This window comes from Dipteris shenzhenensis, chromosome 22 (assembly GCF_047967505.1).
Source record: "Dipteris shenzhenensis isolate YYH24624 ecotype China chromosome 22, Dip_SZ_1.0, whole genome shotgun sequence".
NCBI lineage: Eukaryota > Viridiplantae > Streptophyta > Polypodiopsida > Gleicheniales > Dipteridaceae > Dipteris > Dipteris shenzhenensis.
Window position 1 is genome coordinate 52,771,988 of NC_141617.1, and position 18,443 is coordinate 52,790,430.

General features: G+C 44.6%; 1 protein-coding gene across 1 annotated transcript; it reads left to right on the forward strand.

The window, feature by feature from the left end:
* Window positions 1-1,202: 1,202 nt before the first annotated feature.
* BETA-UP (beta-ureidopropionase) lies at window positions 1,203-3,940 on the forward strand. The gene is made up of 6 exons (XM_087393865.1): window positions 1,203-1,450; window positions 1,643-1,750; window positions 1,893-2,081; window positions 2,304-2,534; window positions 2,649-2,873; window positions 3,145-3,940. Exons 1-6 carry the CDS (start codon window positions 1,298-1,300, stop codon window positions 3,496-3,498), a joined length of 1,260 nt encoding a protein of 419 aa, XP_087249991.1. The 5' UTR covers window positions 1,203-1,297; the 3' UTR covers window positions 3,499-3,940.
* The last annotated feature ends 14,503 nt before the right edge of the window (window positions 3,941-18,443 follow it).

Below are 18,443 nucleotides of genomic sequence, written 5' to 3' on the forward strand. Positions count from 1 at the left end.
AACATGCATACTCTCCAATAGATCACCTCACCAACCTCAACTAGAACCAATCTCATTGAAACCCCCTTGCGTAAACTATCAATCCGCTTGTAACATCTTCACCCCTCTATGATCACCACCCCTCGTGCTAAACTGATGGCACGTGCACCACGAACACGTTAAGCTTCACCGGCATGCTAGCTCAACTACACCGATGTAAGGTGAGATTAATTGCCATATGTTATTTTTAAGAATATAGCATGCATTATGTGGAAACCACTCCACTAGTTGCAAAGATGATACCATCAAAATAGTCATTGCATTAGCTCCACATTTTGAGGGATGAACTCAACATTAGACCATAGAATGGAGGGGTAAATGGAATCCATTTGCAACAAGGTGATGTACCAAGATTGGTGTCATCATGGGTAAAGGCCCTAATTGGATCCCATGAACCCTCTCCAAGTGCTTACCTGTTATAAAGTTGGCTTAAGGCCCTACAAAGCCATGTGGTATCATCATGGCTCAAGGACTTGCCTAATGATAAAAGTGGTCAATTTAGTGACATGAGATAAAAGGGTAGGGTTTTTAAGCTGGGAATGGGTTTGCTACCCCCTCTCTTTCTATTTGGTTGAACACCTATTGAGCTGTTAAGTTTTGCCTCGGGCTCAAGAATTGTTACAATAGTTAAACTTGATTAGATTGTCACAAGCAAGAACTTGAGTTTGCATAATATTGGGGTATAATGGATAAAGTTGGCTTTACTGGTATCTTTTGTTTTGTTCGTTAGGAGGATAACAATTCCATATGTGAATCCGCAATTGACTTTGAGTAATGTTGGGATATTAAGGTAAATGCTATTATTGTAGAGCTACTTAAATTTATGTACGTCTTTTGTTGGTTAGGAACATAACAATTCCATAAAAGGATGTGCAAAGTGGGGCTACTCATTGTTTTCTTACTCATATTTGACTTAGCCCATAGGCTTAAGCATAGACAAATCTTTTACACCTATTTTTAAGACTTTTGTTTTTGTTTTGAAGTTGTCACATGAGGGGCCTTGGACAAGAGTAGACATTTCTTCCTCCAAAGGTTCAAGAAAAAAATGAACCCTTCATCTTTTATTCCCCTTGATGTTTGATTCCGCTTCCACCTACCACTAAGCTATAAAATGCTATAATATCCTCATTGGACCATGCAATTGTTATTCACTCTCCCCTCACCATTTACCCTTACTTTAATCATGCACTTGCCCTCTTCTCTCTTACAGACTAATCTAATTGAATTTTGAAACTTTTCGTTGTTTTCGCAGCCAGCCATGGATGAGCTTCAGGATGCTTGCTCCCACAACAGCAAATCTTGCAATGCTGCCCTTTCCGTGCCACACGAGTTGCCACCCCCAGGCTCTTTACTAGGTTTCCATTCGCTCCATCGTCTGCTCGCTCATCACCTCCCCGAGTCTGTCCATAAGGTTCACAGCTTCTCGATGTTTACTGCGTGTGATTTCATTTATTCTTGTGAAAATTTATGGGTGTCCGTGCGCTGAGAGAGAGGGTGAGAGAAAGAGAGATTTGGCTTGAGGGCGCTGGAGATTGGAAGGTTTGAACTACACAATCAAGCAATTTTGCGAGTTTTCTCTGTCCTAAGGTCGTTTCGTCATCAGGAAGTGAGCAGGTTACTTTTGGGTTTCAATGGAGGAGATTTGGTTTCCTCTTTACAGCTACCAGACCACATTAAAACAATCGCTAAGACGTGCGATTTTGACTTGCAAGTAAGTTGCGGTGTCGCGTGGCAATTGCCCAATTGATGATTGTTATGATAATCCTCTTAATTTTGAATAACAGGTTCAAGATCTTCCTTCTTTGGCTTCATTACAATTTAGAAGGACTAAGCTTTTTATCCTCTTTGAAAAGGCATACAGTTTTACTGCGGCTAAGGAGCAGATGCGTCCTCCTCGTCTTGTTCGAGTGGGCCTAGCTCAAAATAAAATTGTCCTTCCTACAACTGCCCCGTTTGTGGAGCAAAGAAGAGAAATCATGAGCCGGGTACAGACTATGATCGATGCCGCAGGAGCTGCTTCTGTTAATGTCCTCTGTCTGCAGGTATTGTCATCACCGGAAATATCACTTATGCTTTTCTGTTGACGTTGCACGACAGGAGGGCAGCTTTGTGCCAAATAGAAATTTCTGGGGGACATGGTGAAAGAAAGAGGCGTTAGGTGACATGGTTTTGCTTGAGAGGTTTCTAAATTTCTACGATTGGATATATTCTAGTCTTACAAAGGTGTATTTATTTATTTATTTCTCTTCCCTTATGCTTCTCAGGAGGCATGGACTATGCCGTTTGCTTTCTGCACTCGGGAGAAAGGCTGGTGCGAATTTGCGGAAAGTGCAGAGGAAGGGGAGTCGACAAAGTTTTTACAAGAGTTGGCTCGAAAGTATAATATGGTGATCGTGAGTCCAATTTTGGAAAGAGACAAGAATCACGGTGATATTTTATGGAATACTGCTGTGGTCATTGGCAACAATGGCAATGTGATTGGAAAGCACCGGAAGGTGAACCTGACCTCTTGTTTTTAGCCTTTGTAATGATGACTAGGTGAGAATTGTTAATCATGTTTGCTGGTGATAATATGAACACAGGTTCTCAACGTGTTGTTGTGATGACAGAATCACATCCCACGAGTAGGGGACTTTAATGAGAGCACGTATTACATGGAAGGCAATACAGGACACCCTGTGTTTGAAACGATTTTTGGGAAAATTGCGATTAATATTTGTTATGGTCGCCATCACCCCTTGAATTGGCTAGCTTTTGGGATCAATGGAGCAGAGATAGTATTCAATCCATCTGCTACAGTCGGAGATTTGAGCGAACCTATGTGGCCTATAGAGGTTAGTTGCATCCGTTCTATCCTTTCAGACGCCTATGCGGCCTATAGAGGTTAGTTGCATCTGTTCTATCCTTTCAGAAGAGGCTTCGTCAGTGTCTATGGCACAGCAGTCGAGCAGTTTTTATACATAGGGAGACATAAAAAAGAGATACTGATTTCATGTTCGATAGACTGTCTCTCTCTCTCTCTCTCTCTCTCTCTCTCTCTCTCTAGTGATATGTGGAGACGAATCAGGTAATTTCTACTAAATGATTGTCTTATTATGTGGGTAGGCGCGTAATGCTGCCATAGCGAATAACTATTTTGTTGGTGCAATCAACCGAGTTGGAACAGAGGTTTTCCCCAGGGCTTTCACCTCAGGTGATGGGAAGCCAGAGCATTCAGATTTTGGCCATTTCTATGGATCAAGCCATTTTGCAGCCCCAGATGCATCTTGTACCCCTTCTCTGTCAAGGTGTCAGGATGGTCTTATGATTGCAGACATGGACTTGAATTTATGTCAGCAGGTAAAAGATAAATGGGGATTTCGGATGACTGCACGCTATGAAATGTATTCTGAACTTTTGAGTAATTATATCAAAGCTGATTTCAGACCTCAGGTGGTCAAGGATCCGCTCCTTCCATAATGACAAGGTAGATGGTCTTTCTTGAAAGCACAAACTGATATCAGGGAAGTACTGCAAGAGGCTTACAATCCACATCCCATGTGGCACTAGTCTTGACTGTAAACAGAGATGGATTTATCAATTACTCATAAATTCATTGCACATATAGTGCAATTGTAAAGATCCTCCAAATGTCGAGGACTCCTCTAGGAAAGGTCCATTGAAGTTTCAATGGGCTTCTCTCTGACAAATGTAGTGATCCTTGAGGTTTCCTTGGGCTTCTCTCTGGTATTCATATGGTGAGTTGAAGTTCAGCCAGGAACAAAGTTTTTTAGAAATAGAATCTATTTTTAATGGTTACATCATTGAACGTGGTACAGTGATGTATCATTGTCACATGAGCGTTAACCTTTGTGTGAGCTTTTGAAGCAGTGGTGAGTATATTTAGGACAATGCAATCTTTTGAAGGTGATTATATTTACTTGTTACTGTCTAAGCTATGCAGTAAGAACTTACACTTGCATGATGGAAACATTACCATTGTGTTATGACTTGTTTAAATGTGTAGGGAGTATCATGATCAAGGTATGGTTCAATGACAATTGACCTTAGGTTATGTACTATTGTCCAAAAGCAAAATGTGTCTAGTTGCTTAATCTTTACCATCTCATTCCAATATGTATGATAGTCTTACAAAAGACATTAGGAGTTGGTTAGGCAAGTACCATTGTGCCATGAAATGAAATAGTTCCTTCCTTCTCCCATGAGTCATAATTTTAAACTTTAATTTTAATTTTGTTAACAGCAAGAAACTCACATCAACCATTTCGTCTCCATCAACAAGAAACTGCCTATCTCAAGTCAATTTTGCTACAGATCGTGTAGAAGTTGTCCCAATTCTTCCCCAGAAACCATAGCCTGTGGTGATTCGCTTTTGCGAATCCATTCTCAATGCTTGTCAGACCAGCTCTTAGCCTCCTTGCATGCTTATATGCCACCTGCAAATCCCTCTCAACCCTGTCCAATCTCGTCGGTTTACCATTCTTGGCATCAAACGATTTTGTTTTCTCTAAAGGCCATGCCTCCCCAGCCTCGTGGAAAGGAAGCTATAGCTTGACAAGTTGTTGCAGCAGCTCCAACGTCGCAGGAAAGCACAGCTACAACTCCATCTAAGAAAGGTCTTGCAGATGAGATCCCAGCAACGGTGAAAACATCGGTAACATCGCTCGGTGGCATGGTGACATTTGAAAATGCCAAGGAATCCAAAGATCTCAATGTTTCCCAGTACTGGGGGATCATTGCGAGAATATGGCACACCTTGGCCTTGGCGCTCTTTCAGGGTAAGCCAAAAAAAATTTGTTTTGACTTCACCCCTTCTGTAAGTTCTGTTTGTCATCGAGTCGTCGTCCGCTAAGTTCTTCTCTTGTTGACAACCTTTGGAAACTCACATGGTGGACACAAAAATCGATCTCAAGAGGCACCATGTCCTGGATACGTTGATAGACAAGTTTGCTTTGTGGATAGTGAAGGTGCTTCGATGGCCAACAGACTTGTTTTTCCAGGCTCTTTCTTTGTTTGCACTGCTCTCTTCGGGTTTCTTGCAGCTTCCTATTCATCCAAACGTCCATCAATCTTCACCTGATTCTGATTCTCTATGTTGCAGTCCTTTCCATCCAACCAAATTTCCATCAATCCTCATAAGATTCGTTTGCTTGCTGCGCCACTAATTTGCTAGCCTCGCATCCATACCCCTGCTTCGTCTCTTATGTTGTAACGGGCTTTCTCAGTTGCCCATAGGCTTTTCGAGGTTCGGCTATTGGGTTACACTTATGAGAGAATAAATGTTTGAGCTCGAGAGTTGAGTCCATTGAAACTGCTCGAGACGACAAGTGCTAAGGAGAGTGGAGGATCAAGAGTCGAGGTCACTCGGAAGTCCAATCGTTTGCAAAACATAGACAGAATTCAATTTTACGATGGAGGCAGTGATACAATCGACTCATGATGTAAATAACCACCTTCCAGTTTCTCTCAAGAAAATTATCGCCTCAGCCGCGTCCCCAGGGAGGTCTTCGACATTGATGGGGTCCTGGGTGGCGGCCTTACCCTTAGAGATCAAAGCAAAATGCTCAAGCTGATCCTGCCTTCTTAGGATTTCCCGCACCTGGCGGTCTTCATATTGGGTGCGCATCTCGCTCTCAAGGGGTAGCTGAGCGGGATGGTTGGAGGGAGTGGCGCTCGAATCTATCCTTGGTCGTTTGGGTACGGCCATTGTCTCCTCTTCTTCTGCTGGAAAAAGTCTTGAGGCTGCTTTGTTGGCCAGCCCATATCCAATCGGTGATTGTTGCTGTAGCATGTGGTAGAGCACTGGCATATACAGCATGGGGTTGCCTAGGACCTCGCCATGAGTCTTGAGGTCTTCTCGCATCTAGGTGTAGTAGTCCATCTAGTTGGTCACATGTGGCAATGCCAATCTTGCGAGGATGTTGGGAATGACTGATTGGTGGTGGTTCATATGCTTGACCTTGGTCAGCCACCACTGGAGTACGCGTGCCAATTTCTCCAACTCTGGCTTGGTGATTTCAAAGAAGTGGATGCGGGCCTTGCTCTTCTTCTGGTCATAGTTGCAAATCTGGCTGAGGGCCTCGTGCAGTTTTTTCTTCTAGGAGTACTTTTCTATAATGACAGTGAGGCCAAAGGTAGCACGCACCACGCCCACAATTAGGTGGTAGAAGTGGGGGGTGCCTGTTGCGTCGCGGAGGATGCCAACATTCGTGTTCGAGTTATAGGCCTAGTGGAATTCTTCGAGCAGCTTCATGTCGAGGTGACAAGGAAGGTGGTCTGCAACGGGTCCGACGCCTATCAGAGAGGGAGGCTTATACCTCTGGCTCCTTGAGGGATTGGTACGCGGCTGCGTTGTGGTAGTGGAGGGTGTAATCATGCCCCTCATAGGCATATTTAGAGTAGATTGTGTAGGCATTTAGTTATTGCATCCAGGCTTCTCCCAGCGGCGAGTGCGTCTGGGACCTCATGATCTTGTACTCCCCCTGCATTGGAGCTGGGGTACGCTTCTTGGATGTTTTTGAGGGGGCGATCACAGGCGTTGCTTATGGTTCCTGAGAGGCCTGTTCCATCGAGATTCCCTCCTCTATTTGCAGTTCCTCTATTGGAACATCAAAGGGCATACGGATTGTCCCTGAGGGTGTACTCTTGGATTTAGAGGGCCAGTGGGTTGTGGATTTGGGGGGTGGAGGCCGAGTTCTGTCTTAAATTCGAAGAATTCGTTGTCGGGGTCCATGGGGGAAAAGGAGGGCAGTTGTGTGAGAAGAGATTCGGTGGAGGAGGATGAGGCTAAGGACATTCAATGGGGGCTGGAATGCATGCTAAAAGAGGGTAGAGGGCTGGGGAAGATCTGGCAAAATTTTGACAAAGTTTTGCTTTTTTGGCTAAGGCGACGACCCGGGGGGATAGGGTGGCCTTTTATAGTTTTTGGTATCCCTATGGCCAGGGGGATAGCGTAAGGCGACGGGTCATGGGGATAGAAACTATGGTGATGGGTCGGCGGGATGGGCGCTATGGCAACAAGTTGGTGGGATGGGAGCTATGGCGATGGGTTGGCGGGATAGCATAAGGGAAATGGCCGAGGGGATAGCAGAAAGGCAACGGCCATGGGGATAGCAGTTGTCAGAATTTATGAGAGAGAGAGAGAGAGACGAGGGAAGGTGAAAAAAGCTAAAGCGGGAAAGAAGGGAAAAGGGCAAAGGAAAACAAGGGGGATATTGATGTTGAGGGTGTCGTGCGAAGGGAAAAACGGGGTGAACGGACTAGGTGATACATAGACTCGTGAGGTCAGCATGCAAGGATGAAAAACATGAAGAAAATGCACAAGAAATGTACTGTTCGTATTCACCTAATGATGACTGTGAATGTGAGTGGGTGCATTGGGATACCAAGGACTCGTGAGCCACTGGTGCATGTCGGTGTTATGCCTACCGTACAGACTTACCTAGACCTGGACTCAATGATTATGTGAAATGCAATGGAAATGAATGCCAAGCAGCAACATACTATGTCATTAGCCAAGTACAGCACGTGTTTAGTTTGTACATCATCTTGGTTGTCAGGTGTGTCGCGACGTAGCTATGTTCACTTTGATGGACCTCTCTTGGGGTAAGGCATGCGGGTTCTTATGTGTCTGTAACTGCCAGGACAAAAACAGGTTCTTGTGGCAGGCGACCCTTGATGTGGTAGACGGGTTATGCCCGGGTAACACCACTAGTGCTCTGATGAGTAAAGTGTCCTTTGATGGCTTGTGCATGGGCCTGGAGGAAGATTCTTGTGTAACCACCCCGCTTTTAGGGGTTGGTTCTTATGTAACTACCCCACTTTTAGGGGTTGGTTCTTGTGTTGCTTCCTTGGGGACCTGAGCAACCTTCTCGTTGAGTTGCACTATTCGTGGAATCATGGCACTCCGTGGGCTTAGGGGCTTATTCATCACGTTGGGCTAGAGGGTAGGTTCTTGTGGGACTGCATCTAGAGTTGACACAGGTTCTTGTGTTACTACCTTTTGAACCCTAGCAAGTTGGGCTCGCGTATTCGATGTCGTCAGAAGTTTTTGGACCCAAGCGGCTCGTTCGCCTTAGTAATAGCCTTGGGTTTCCAGAGCTTTGTCGCAACCCAACACTTGTGAGGTTGTTGCGCATGGAGTGGTGAAATTGACCCTTGCAATCGAGGCGATTGGCGACATCGAACTCTTCTCTTGGATGGGATTGTCCATGTTGGTGTGCAGGCCAAGAAAAGACCCTTCCCTTGCTTCGATCTTTCCAGACCATTGACATCTGTTGAAGTGGTGTTGTGCACAGAGAATGGCTGTGTGTACCTATTGTTCGCGGCATTTATGGGTGGGGCACCTAGTGTTGGGCATGGGAGGTAGGGGTGGGGGTGTAGCTTGCGGTATGGCCTTGTTGTCACTATGATTAGAACTTCGCATTGTCTCTATCGGGACTTCCTTTTGAGGGTCCTAGCCACGAGCGTTGGAGGCTACTGGAGCCTTGGAATTGCCTTTGTTTAAAATTTCCTTGCCTTTTGCAGGTGATGGTATTGCGAGGGAGGTGGGATGAATTTTACAAAGCGTAATTATTGTAGTTCTCCCCCCATTCGTAAGAGTTGTTGTTCTAGCCCTCCAGTCGATTTGGTAGTTCATGGTGTAGCACCAGGTTCTTCCCAATATCATATGTTCTCATCGATCGTGTCTATGGGGAGAACATAAAACTAATCCCTACTTCCTAACGAAAACCATTAGTTTCAAGTCCACATACCCCAATGTGCTTAAGAGTTGACGCTTTCCATACTTCATGGGAGATTCACTCCTAGATCCATGAGTGCTTGGATGCTTAAGCTCGGGCCTTGCAATTGGACATTCAACCTAGCTGGATCTACTGTTAGTTCATCAGTCTCGGTCCTGGATGTTCAAGTGTTGCCTTAAACATGGCCATTTATTTACGTTGTCTAATTTTGGCATTATGTGCCTTGGCTTATTCGATGGCCTGGCGTTTCATCCGGGCTACCTCGGCCTTGAGCTCCTTTTTCCTATGGATGTCCTGAAGGTTCTGCAGGGTGAGGGGGCCATAGTATCTTTTCCATTTACTCCCATTAAGGTAGCCATCCATCTCCACTCCATCCAGGGTAGCTATTTGACATGCACCTTGCAGATTAATCTCCACTACATGGCCATTTATTTACATTGTCTAATTTTGGCATTACGTGCCTTGGCTTATTTAATGGCTTGGCATTTCATCCGAGCTACCTCGGCCTTGAGCTCCTTTTCCCTATGGATGTCCTGAAGGTTCTGCAAGGTGAGGGGGCCATAGTATCTTTTCCATTTACTCCCATTAAGGTAGCCATCCATCTCCACTCCATCCAAGGTAGCTATTCGACATGCGCCCTGCAGAGTAATCTCCACTATGCGGTAGGGACATTTAAGTTTATGTTTGGTGTTGCAGATGCTATAAAGGAGTGCAAGATCTCCTTCCTCGAGGTCCTTGTTTATGAGGTGGTGATCAGATCATTTTTTGCGATGTGCCTTCTCCACTTGGAGGCAATAGGTTGCACGCAATCTTGTTTCATCTAGCCGTTAGAGATCGATTAAGCACTCCGCCAAGGCATTTTCGGTGAGCCATATGAAGGTTGGGCACTACATATTTCATTGGCATAATTGCTTCCACCCCAAAGGCTAGGCTGAAGGGGGTGTAGTTCATGGCAACTTTGTAAGACGTTCGGTAGGCCCACAGTGCGGTGATGAGCTTGTGCTCCCAGTTAGTACAACTGACTTTAACAGTGTAAGTTATAATCTTGCAGCATGTCTTGTTCGAGCTCTCATCCAAGTCGTTTGGCCTCAGGTAGTATGGCATCGACTTCCTATGTATGATCATGAATTCACTAGTCAGGATCGCTATAGTTTCATTGAGCAAATGAGTTCCTCGATCAATAACCAATTCTAAGCGGCACCCAAACCGTGTGATGACCTGTTCATATAAAAACTTAGATGTGGACCACGCATCGGCTTTTCTTGTGGCTCGCCCCTCCACCCATTTGGTGAAATAATATGTGGCCAAAATAATGTATCTGGCCCCTGTTCCTTTAGCTACTGGGCTTATCAGGCCAATAAAATCTATGCCCCATTTCTCAAAGGGTTGGTCAGTTAATGTTCCCGTTAAGGGCATCATGTCCGGTTTATGTGGGATTTGCATTCTTTGGCAGAGATTGCATCGCTTGATATACTCAACTACATCTCTGAAGAGTGTTGGCCACCAAAGGTCTACTTGCAACAATTTATGTGCTATAATGTTAGCGGCAAAGTGACCACCTGCTATCCCAGAATGGGGTTCTTCAAGCACGTTGATATATTCATTCTCACACACGCACCTGTGCATGATGCCATCCTTGCCCATGTGGTATAGTTGGCCTGCAATTAGCTAATATGGTGCTGCATCCTTGATGAGTTTGCAGGCCAACCCGTTTGCCAAGTAATGGCCTATTTCGGCTACCCATTCTGGAATTATGTCAATGAGGAATAGGGGAGCATCTGAGAGGTCATCCTAGACTCATGTTGGAGCTTCCCCATTGGGGATCCTTGAGAGGTGGTTGGCTAGGACATGGTTCTTTCCTTTACACCGTGATTTGTAAAGTCAAACTCCAAAAGGATTAGCATCCACCTTGTGATGTGTCCCGTCATGCAGGGCTTCTTAACCAAATACAATAATGCTTGATGATAAAAAAAAAGATGAACTTGTTGGCTAACAAGTAATGCTTGAACTTCTTAACTACGTAGACCATGTCCAGGCCTTCCCTCTCTGTTATCGTGTAATTGCTATGTCTGCATAAAACAAGATGAACCTTCGATAGTAGCCCATATGGCCCGTACACCGCTGCGCTCCCTTGGAATTTGTGGGGGGAGGTAACTCTAGAATGAGCTTGATTTTGTTGTAATCCGTGGAGATGCCATTCTTGGACACTATGTGACCAAGAATCACACCCTGTTTGACCCAAAATTGACACTTGAGGGGATTCATGGATATCCGGTACAACCTGCATCTCTTAAGGACTAGTTTCAGGTATCTCGGGTGATCATCCCATGTTGAGTTCACACACATGTCATCCAAGAAGACTTCTATGAAGTCCCTTAGGTACTCCTTGAAGATGGTGATCACAACCGCTAAAATGTGGCTAGTGCATTGGTAAGCCCAAATATCATTACTTCAGCCGCATACACATCCCACTCAATTGTGAAGGCAGTTTGATTTGATCCTGCGGGGCTATAGATACTTGATTGTATCCCAAGAATCCCATCTAGGAAGCTGTAAGCTTCCTTTCTGGCTACTCTTTCTAGAAGATGTTTCATGAAAGGCAAGGGATAGTGGTCATGCCTGGTGGCAGCATTGACTTTCTTCAGATCCACGCATACTTGAATCTTTCCATTCTTCTTCAAGACTATCATGATGGGTGACACCCAGTCTATATGCTATATCCCATAGATGAATCCCACATCTTTGGATCTCCTCCCTCACTATAAGCGCATGTTTGGGATTCATGGGATAGGGACGTTGACGCACAAGCTGACATCATCTAGCATGGGTATCATGTGCTACATGACTTCACCGGGCACACCCTTCATATATGTGTACTTTCAGGCCATGCAGTCCTTGTACTCTTGAAGGAGGGCAATTAAAGCATGCTCCTTGTTGGGGGCGAGGTCATCTGCTATGAATACTAGTTGTGGGTCCTCCCCTTCCAACGCCAGGTTTACTTAACCTTAGTTGGGCTGTCGTGTCCTTAGAGTCACCCTTCTTCCTTGGTTCTCTTGGCCTACTGGTATAAGATCTTGCGATCCTTGATCGTGCTATGTAGCAAGACGGCGACACACCTAGGGGATAACATGAGGGAGAAACCCCAAAAGGATAAATCCTTAGCTTCCTCTGGTATGTCCCAAACAACAAAGGATTCAACCTTAGAGGTAACTAAGGATGCAAGCATGACACCCGAGGTGCTAAACATGGAAGAGTTGGCCACCGATCTATTAAACAAGTTGAGCCAACAATGGAAGATAGAAGCATCAAAAGAGGCTCCTAGCAACCCCTCTATTTCACAAAGAGATAACATATGGTGTGGGGTATGCAATGGAAACCATCCCGCTAATGAGTTCCCTCATCTTAGAGCCAGGCCAACACTCTAATGTGCCCATTGTGTTTGTTAGGGAAATCATGACACACCCCAATGTTGTTATCCTAGGGTACAATTGTCAACAGAAGGAGCCACATCATCCAATCAAGGGCAATTTAGGGCTCAAAATATTCCATTACCCCCGCCAGTACTGGGACCTCAACCACCACCACCACAAATTACTCCCTTGAATCAAGTATTGGTGGAAGAGATACCTAGTCATTAGGGTAGCCCTGAACCTACCTTTAGTGGAAATGAGTACCCCCAATATGGTGACAATGCAAATCGATCTAGCATTATAAGTCGCTATGTTAGGAAAGACGACCATTTTGTTCCGATCTACCAAACGACACCAATTTCTCAAACAATGGGAGATAGGAACAACTTGACCAAGACACAACCCATTCAATGCCATACCATATGTGTCAAGGGCCACACCCAACCAATGAGTGTCCATATAAGGGGAAATCTGATCAACCCACCACATCTACACCAGCGCCTAATACACCACCACCATTGTGCACTGGGTGTGGTGTGGACCATCTTTTTAAGGATTGCCCGATGAGAAGGACATATAAGTTACAAGCCTTAACTTGTTAAGCATTGAGAGAGGCCAAGTGTCATCAGTATCCTTTAATGTAATCACAAGGTTGCAGGCTAAATCCCTTAATAAAGAGCTTTGCAAACAAGATAAAAGGGATAAAGCTAGCACATCACAGCCTAAGGAGGCAACTAAATCAGTACAAGTACATACTAAGGGTGCAATGAAGATTGGGAAGGGACATAGTAAGGTCATTATCCAAGATGGGTCGGATGAAGACACGGCCTCCCTAGCAATATCATCTTCCTCTGGTGGTACTTTCTCAAACGGTAGCAACAACAAGCACCTGCATGAGGCAAAGGAGGAAACGATAAGGGCCTTAGCCCATGGCCAAGCCACAACACCCAAGGGTCATGATGAATATCCCAACCCATAGGTGGGGAAACAATGTCTCGCCGAGGCACAGAAATTGGTACGCAAGTGCCAAGAGGAATGTGAGCAAAGGCTCAAGGCAAAAGGCAAGCAAGAGTCCTGATACAATTCATCCAAGACATGAGATAGCCACTTGAGCCTCAAAAGCCTTGCAAATACCTGAAAGGGTAGATGAAGAAGGTGTGCCATGCCCTTCAATGGAGGGATCCTCCTTAATATTTGAAGAATACCCTGCCTTGCAACAACTAAAGGAGGATGACAACATATACTTATATGGCTTAGAGGAGTCAGAATCGATCAGCAAGGAATCTATCACTGGTCCTCGAAACATCGAAGGATTACCCTCGTTCCTATCCACTGAGGTCAAGATGTCCAGCGCAACACTATTATGGGTTAATCCTACTCTATGGAGAGACCTATGGGATCAGATGAATGGGCAAATAGTGACACCCCAGTCCACTAATCCCAAAAATGTTGAATCTCCCAATCAAGTTCAAGACCTTCCAAGGGCGCCGGTTAAAAAACTGGGCTAATACTTTGGTCTTGATGACTCTTTGTATGCTCCTTTATCCAAGCTAGAAGACTCACTAAATGGTATGAATACACTGGCAACAATTGATCTACCAACTACTAAAGGCACTCAGACAATGCACCTTGACAAGGATAAACCTACTACCATTACACCTCTTTACACCATAAAGTTGAACCTGCAATTGATAATGTTATTGATCCTAATGAGATGGATATGACTCCATCTCAACTGTGGGTAGAGCTGACATCAACAGGTGGAACATGTCGAATACAGGGTGAGCAAGCAATAACCTCATCTCTTGGGAAACATTAAAACATCTTAGCCAATTACTCCTTCAAGTTTGTGATTTTGAAATTCAATTCATAGGAGGTACCTCAATTAAGGTTGTTGGCTCTTTAATACCGAATGTTTCCATGGACAATTACGTTGTGCCTTGCAAGGTTTTTGTAACTCTTGCAGGAACCTTAATGAAAGCCGCAATTCTTGGTAAAAGCTAGATGCAAGACACTTACAAAGGGTTGTTTGGTGATGAATCCACCCACCAAGATGTGCTGATCACTACCAACATTCAAACACTAGCATCAATGACTACTTCCATCTCTCAGCCTCCGTAAGAGCCTCACTAGCAAAGACAATAAAGAAGAAGAGAAACTAAGCAAGTGTGGGTCCGAAAGGATCTACTAGAGACCCAAGGGTACTTTGAAGGTGAATCGTATATTTGGGTCTAGCAAAACCTTGACATCAAGAACCACCCCATCATGCAAACAACAAACCCCAACATCAAAGAACCAAACGATGTCATCCAAAAAGGAAGGTACAATACCGTTGGGTTACCAGAAGACTACTAGAGACTTAGGGATATTACCTTGGAAATAAGCATGACCGGTTTCACTACTGTTGTGAAAACTCTGGTTTATCTGGTTTCTCCGTGTGAGAATCCTAGAAGTGTTCTTAGACTCATAAAGAGCTACGAACATATCCCATACTTCTTTTGATGTCTTGGTTGTGTTGACCTGTCCTAGCATGACATCTTGCACATTCTGCTTGATCAAATGATATGCATATTTGTCTTTCTTATCCCATTCTACCTGTGCTTGGGCAATGGCAGGATCTACTACTATAGGTGTGAACACTGGTGGTGCAGCTGTAGATCCTAATCTACTGGTGTTGCGACAATAGGGGGAGTGGAGCTACTGCTGGCTAGATTGTCCAATGGTCTAGGTGTAGACCCATCGACATACTCCCATTTGTCTTGAAGTATAAGAATGGTCTCCATTCGGTATTTCCCTATGCTATAGTTGGAATTGTGTAGCTTAGCAGATGCCTCCAAATTCAAGTTGCTGGTTGTAGACATGGTGCAAGAAATGTACTCAAAGTGTATGTGAATTTATTGTCTGAATCAATTGCAAAACACTGTCTATATCAAATGCAATCTGAACTATTGCTGAAGATAGAACTATATTATATAATCTAATCTATTACAAGGCTTGTGGCAAATGATGCCAGGAATAGCCAAGAGGCTTTACAAGGCTTAAATGATGTGCACAATGTTGGAAAATAGCCAAATAAGCTTTACAATGATGGCATGTGTGTGTAAAGTCATATCATATACAATCTGCCTTCTAATCAATTGGTTAATGCCTCTAAACACTCTGAAGTCCGCTCACTAAACTATGGAAAGTCCAGTTTCAGGAGATATAATGATGTGAAACCGCATGTGAGCATAGGAATTTTTTTAGGCATGGCTTCGATTGGCTTTTCTAGATTATCTCTTGTAAGGATGATCTAGATCTAGACCAACCGTCGAGCGATGAAAAAGCAACCATCGAGCGATTGGCTTTTCTGGATTATCTCTTGTAAGGATGATCTAGATCTAAACCAACCATCAAGTGATGAAAAAGCAGCAGCGTGCAAGAAGAGGATTTGTCGATCGCCCCCGTTGAGGATCAAAAAAGTGTGATGCTTGTGCCGAAATGTGCACGTGATGTGATGAGCACATACAGCATAAAAATTGAGTGTTTTTCCTTTTTGGAGCGCCTTCAAAATCTTCCTCGATCAAGAGATACAACTTGATCTAGGTGGAGGGGCAAAAAGGGCACTAGTGATGATATGGCACTCAAAGTCACATGAAAAAATTGTGCTTGTGAGGGGCTGTGCCTTTGAAGCACTGTGCTTAGGTGGCACATGTGATCACATGAAAGAAGCCAAGGGTGCCTGTGGAGAGGTTATTGTGCTTCATAAGGGACTGTCGTGTGGTAGTGCTGAGGTGGCACTGCTGAGGTGGTAGATGAGGTGGTAAAGTGATGTGGCCCTGATGATGTGGCCTTTGAAGGATGATGTGGCAGGTGGTCAACAAGATGACATGTCATTGATGATGTGTCAACAAGGGCAGCCCTGTTGATGTGGCATAAAGACTTGCCATGTGGACAATGAGGTAGGGTGATGTGGCACCCGTGGTCTAGCTAATTGGCATGGTAGTTATGCCACATGGAGATAAGGTTACCTTCAGTGGTGCCACGTGTTAATTTTTGAGCCAAGCCTCCATAGATGGGGATAAGGCCACGTGTCGCCTTGTGGCCTCACTAGAATCTTCAAAAAGATGTTTATGCTAATGAAATCTCTTAAAGATTCCATCAAGATATTATTTGTTGACTTCTCCTTTTCTTGATGATGTTGCTTGTCACCCGTTGAAGAGCCATTTGGCATTAAAGGTAGGCGTTAGCCGTGTTGGGCTGTGGAGGCATCGTTACTAGTGGTTGTAGCTTGTAGTCGACTGAAGCTACAGCCATGAACATTCGGGAGTCCCATCAAGATAAGTTATTGGAGAGCCTCCCAGGGAGGATGGCATGCTGCTAAATCAAGAGAAAGTCAACTACCTTTCCTACCAATGCTCGCTGTAGCTCCTGTCAAAGTTTCAGATATTGCGGCTAACTACGTGCAAGGTCGTGAAGCCCATGCATGTTCCAACTCACCATGTCTAGATCATGAGGGTGGGGTAGTAGAGAAAAAGGCTCTCCTATTCATTGGAGCCTGCTCTAGGAAACCATATTTCTGTGACTTTAAAGGAGGTTTGTAGGGAGAGTAGCCCATGTGCATGTGTCGGCATACCACAGTCGCAAAGGGCTCATTTTAGGACAACTTGTGCTAAGTTTTCCAATGCTTTTGGAGAGGATCATGATGAGCAACAAAGCAAGGAGAAGGGTACCATTGAAGTTGAGCTAGTGATAGTTCTTTGTTGGCACAACAATCTTTGTTGGACTATGGAAGTTGAGCTAGTGATAGTTCTTTATTGTAGAACAGAAGGAATCGCTCTACCTCTTCCGTATTGTTTTCTTCTCAAGAGAGAGACTCCTATAATTTTCATCAAATATGAGGCTTTAAATGTGAAGCACGGGTCTCAATCATGTTTGCACAACACTCTAAAGCTTTTGGGCTTGATTATATGGCCATAAAAACCTATGATCCTTTCTTCCCCCCAAAGGAAATAACCAACAAAGACACTTCCTTATTGCCTAAGATCTTGACATCCCGCACTCCCAGATGGCACGTAGGGTGTAGATGATGTCCTGCCATATGGCAACTAATGTGGCTAACAAGGAACCTAGTGGCTCCTAACATGCTGCACTCCCCAATGGCACACAGGGTTTAGATGATGTCTTGCCATATGGCAACTAAGGTGGTTTCCCGGGAACCTATTTGCCTCCTACCACAAAACTACAATGGGCAACCTAGATATTCCCAATCAATGATGATCAACACCATCTCCCATACACCATCGTGGCCTAGGTTGTGATAAGGCAGAAGGTGTCCTCTATCTTGATGACATGTTGGCCCTAGATCCTATAGGATGGGGAGGCTGGATCAATGGAGAAGAAATGACCCCCCCCTTGTCAACCAAGCTACCATAACTCAAGTGAACTTGTATTGTACCCTTTGCCTCCTAGTAACAATCGAAAGGGAACCCATCCAAATCCTCTACACTATGGGGCAGCCCTAAAGTCAATGTGTATCTATTTAGTGGTGGCATCTAACATCTACAGGCATATGCTCCAAAAATGGACCAATAGGTAAACCTCCATTTGCCAACATTTAAAAGAAGTATGGTTTTGTGGATGGTCCAAAGTCATGACCAAAATCTAGAGATAACTTGGGGAGCCTACTAAACCTAATGAATTCCAAGTTGTCCCCCCAACTATAGGTGCCTACCCATGTGTACTATGTATGAGAAGAATTGGCATCTCCTCCACCCTATCAAAAGCTCCTACTCCTATCCATGTGTACTATGTATGAGAAGAATTGGCATCTCCTCCACTATATCTGTGCAAGAGGTTGGCCCTCACATAACCAAAAATGCCACTGTGCCCCCTTTGTCTTATTGAGATTGGAATTGGGCCACCTTGCCCAAGCAACCAACTACTCGGATTCTTTACTACTCAAGCAAGTCCATTGGTGCATCAACATCTAGGTCTCCTATCGTCTCATGCTAAAGAAGGCATTTAGGCTCCACTTTATACAGTTTGGAACAACAAGAGCCAAGGGATCTGTGGGAAAACTAGATCTTGAGGGACACCTTGATCCTTGAAAATCGCCTATACTAGCATGGAGGGGCCAAAGCCTTGTGCAGCCCCCTCAAACAAGACTCTATGATCTCAGCATCAATCTCCATCACACGTGCCTTCCCCCAAACATGATAAAGTGCCTCTACATCTATGGGAATGTGTCTCCATACCTTGAAAGAACTAGCTG